The following is a 4043-nucleotide window of genomic DNA, read 5'->3' on the forward strand; positions in this document are numbered from 1 at the left end:
CGGGGTCAGTGCGGCCCCCTCGGGCGTCGTCCCCTCCGAGACTGGGAGGTAGCGGGCGTCGGGCTGCCCTTGCCTGCGCAGCTCCCCAGGGCCTAGTCTTTCTTCGCACGAAGGGTTTTCCTTTGATCGGATCCGCACCCGACTTTCTCGGGGCTGCCCTGGGAGCGCAGAGCGAAGGCCTCCTCCGAGTTGCAGGCCTGTGTGTCTAGTTCCTGGTAGGACTATGCGGATGTAATGCGTATTTTCCGAGCGACGATCCTCTTAGGAGCAGTTTCGAAAATCCATAATGTCGCGTCTACGCATGTAGTCTGGTAAGCACATTTAATGGGACAGGTAGGTTCTTAATCTCCAAAAATGTGCACAAGTAATTTCTGTTTATTTAAATAGGCAGAGTGGCAGGAAATGTTCGTTTTGTTCCTCAAGTACTTGGAAAGCCTGATGCTTGAAAAAAATGTGTGGCTTAGCCACCACTCCACCCCACCCCCAATCTAGCAACTATTTTGCCAGAAACCTGTAGTGCATAGCTATCTCACAGGGAGTACAACCGGGAACAGTTGGGCGCAAGTCAGTTGGAGGAAACTCCAATGGAATAACCTGTGTTGCTAGGATATGGAATGCCATTTCTTTATTAAAAACTCAGATCTCAGGTACTATGGATATTAAGGTGTAGATCCTGGGTCAGTTCTTGACTAGGGAATGGGCTAGATTAGATGTTGTTATAAGATCTTTTTCAACCCCAAGATTGTGTTCGAACAATTATAATTGATGAAAACATGGCCCAGTTGCTGCTTTGTATCTCTAAAATCTCTTCTGTATGGCTAATTGGGTTGGTGATTTGTTAAAGGGGCTCTAGAGTTAAGGTGTATTAGACTTGTGAGCATCTTTAATTTTTCTGATTTTTAGCTAAGAGAGATACACTTTTCAGTAAATCGGATTGATAGGGATTACTTCGGGAGTAGACTGGGTGGGATGTGCTAGCAGTTTGTTGATTAGATTATAGCACTTATAGTTTTCAGCCTTAAAACTAATCCCCAAAGTTGCCCCGCACCACCCTCCCATTTTTTTTAATTGTGGAAGTAATAACAGGATTGGATGCTGTTATTGAAAAAAGGCAATTACTTTTTAGTAGTAAATTCAGTTATTAAAATAGATGATCTCAATAATTCATTAAAAATTTATTGAGGTATAAATCATAGGCTATGCATATAGGATACAATAGTTGAGATGAACCAAACACAAGAATAAGTAAAATTCTGTGCTGCTGAAGAATTCATTGTGAAGATAAACATACTTTAAATCAATAACTGAGTAGGCTGTAAGGAACATTGAAAAAGAAAAATGATGATAGTTTAAAAGTTTTCTTTCAGAAATGTATTAATGATGATGCCCTTCATATACTTAAACATTCCTATTTAGAAGTAGTAACATAACCTAAAAGTAATACTTAGGATATATTTTTGAACTTTTGATTGTTTACCTATTGTTTAGTCCCCCCCCCAAGCTTAATTTTCACAATTGAATTCCCAAATTTAAAAATTGTGATGCAAGTTTTTGTCTCTATAGCCATGGCAAAGAAAAACCCTAGGCTAGCTGGGCATGGTGGTGCAGGTCTGTAATCCCAGCATTCAGAGGCTGAGGCAGGAGGATTGCTTTGAGTTCCAGGCCTGCCTAAATTATATAGTGAGACCTTGTCTCAATCCCCCACCAAAACGAAAAAGAAAAACCCCTGGGCCACACAGAAAGCTAGTACAAACCTATTGGAAATGCTTACTTAATTTTGGAAACATTCTGGAGTGATCAGCATATTATCATTTGATCATTGTCACATGCCTAGAGTAATAACTAGAATTAAAGTCAATGCTTGAGCTCTCTGTCTCATATTTAACAAGGAAAAGTGAGACTATCAAAACTTTATTGTTGTCAATTATCTTATGTGTAAGAATTTTAGACCTTTCTTAAATAAATTTAAGTCCTTAAATCCATAAATGGTGTAAAGTCTTCACAGATCATGAGTTTTAGTTTCAAAAATACTGTGTATACCAATTGTGTATTGACATAGAACATTTAACAGATTTTCTTTGTTTTAAAGACAAGGTCTTGCTGTGTGGTTCAGGCTGATTTTGAATTTGGTATCTTCTTCCTAGGATGGTCTTGAAATTGCATTCCTCTTGTGCCTCAGGAAGAGGCAGGTTGCTGTTGAGATTACAGGTTTGTGCCACCACACCAGGCAAAAAAAATCTCTGAATCATAGAACTTTTCAATTGTTGGGATTTGTGTGTAAACTAAGTAATAAACGGACTTTGCTTTCTATAATGCTTCAAGGTGAATGCTGTATAACTGGACAGATTGCCAGTTCCCTATGATTCCTGTGGAAAAGTAGCTTTGAAGAGTGTTAGAGAATGTTGGTTGTTACTGATAAATACCATTTTTCTGTATGAAAAGGAAATGTACTTTTCTGTTACTGTAAAACCTCTTTATAAATTCTTTTTAAGCTCTTACAGGTACTAACTGAAGCCCAGGCATAGAATTTTTAATTTTCCACCTCCTACAATTTGTTAGAAAGGAAAAAGGAGTATCAATTATCCTATGTCTTAAACAGCACTGAAAGGCAATTTTATGCTAAAGACTTAGAAGAGCAAGGGCCATAGTATGCATATATATATCCACAAATGCCATACTAACAAATTTCACATCTCAAACTAGTCAGCTCTTAATGAAGTCCAATAGTATAAATAATTTAAACTATGCAGACCAAATTACTATAAGCAAAGGAACCTGGTGAACATCAGTAACATATTTCTTGTCCTCTTCGAGCTTCCATTCTGATAATGTGAAAAGCATGTTACTTATGAAAGTGGAAACTCATTATATACATACAATATTGGGTTAGAATTATTCTTTGCAGAGAAACTGTAAGATAAAAAAATTTGGTTGGGATGGAAAATTCAAGTCTTTGGACTTTATTTAGAAGAATAATTTTGAATGACAGAGGAGGCTGAGAGACTATTCTTTTTTGGGGGTGGTGGTACCGGGGATTGAACTCAGGTTCTTGCGCTTGCAAGGCAGACCACCGAACCACTGAGCTAAATCCCCGGCTCCCGAGAGACTATTATTAATGTAAAATGTTTTGTGTAAGATAGCACAAGGTAGGTTCCAGGAACTCTTTGTCCATTAAGTGAATTAAAATAAAAACCTATATTGTACATTTTGACTATTTTGAAAAATATAATGTATCATATATATATTTAAGCTTTCTTTTTTCTTTTTTTTAATGCTAAGCCTTAGTGTGTGCTGCTTTCTGAGGGTAGTATTTTTGTATCTTCTGACCCACAAGTTTCTGTCCCAGATAAAGCTTGCTTTTCTAAATGGATATCCTAGAGTTAACTTTCTTTTTTTTTTTTTTTTTTTTTTTTTTTTTTTTTTTTTTTTTTTAGTACTGGGGGTTGAACTGGGGACCTTGAACTTACTTGCAGGGCAGGGGGTGGAACCACTGAGCTAAATCCCGGCTCCCAGAGTTAACGGACTTTCTTGGGTCAGAAATTTCAAGACTAGGGCAAAACTATGGTGTAATGGAGAAGCTATTGAATTTTAATTAAGAATGGTGGGCCGGGGATTTAGCTCAGCGGTTTGGTGGCCTGCCTTGCAAGTGCAAGGACCCAAGTCCAATCCCCGGTACCAAAAAGAAAAAAAAAAGAATGATGACATGTGAGATTTTGTTTAACTCATTTAGTTCTTTGAGCTTCCATTTAGAATTTGTGTTACATACATAATTTCCTAAGGCTAAGCTACTGTATTTTGAAAGCTAATTTCCATGTTTACCTAAAGCAACAATCCTCCAGTCAAGCAACACAAAATTAATCTGTTATGTTTAACATCCTGCCAGTTTTTGAACAGATTTCAAAAAACAGTGATTTCTATTTCCTTTTTTTAACCTTCTGTGTCTGGTTGTCTGTACTAGCTTGCATAAGTAGTGATAAAGAAGTATATATGAGGTTATATGAATATAAAACATTCACAGGTGATTTTACGTTTAGAGGAATCAA

At 37.3% G+C, this 4043-nt stretch overlaps 1 protein-coding gene across 1 annotated transcript in view; it reads left to right on the forward strand.

Moving 5' to 3' along the window:
* Nucleotides 1-1565: 1565 nt before the first annotated feature.
* Nucleotides 1566-4043, forward strand: part of Ythdc1 (YTH domain containing 1) — a 28574-nt gene continuing 26096 nt past the window's right edge. Inside the window, exon 1 of the mRNA XM_010611192.3 lies at nucleotides 1566-1608. Coding sequence (XP_010609494.1) covers nucleotides 1566-1608 — 43 coding nt within the window. The remainder of the gene's footprint in view (nucleotides 1609-4043) is intronic.

The sequence above is a fragment of the Fukomys damarensis genome, unplaced genomic scaffold (genome assembly GCF_012274545.1).
Source record: "Fukomys damarensis isolate Sample0158 unplaced genomic scaffold, DMR_v1.0_HiC HiC_scaffold_35, whole genome shotgun sequence".
Taxonomy (NCBI): Eukaryota; Metazoa; Chordata; class Mammalia; order Rodentia; family Bathyergidae; genus Fukomys; species Fukomys damarensis.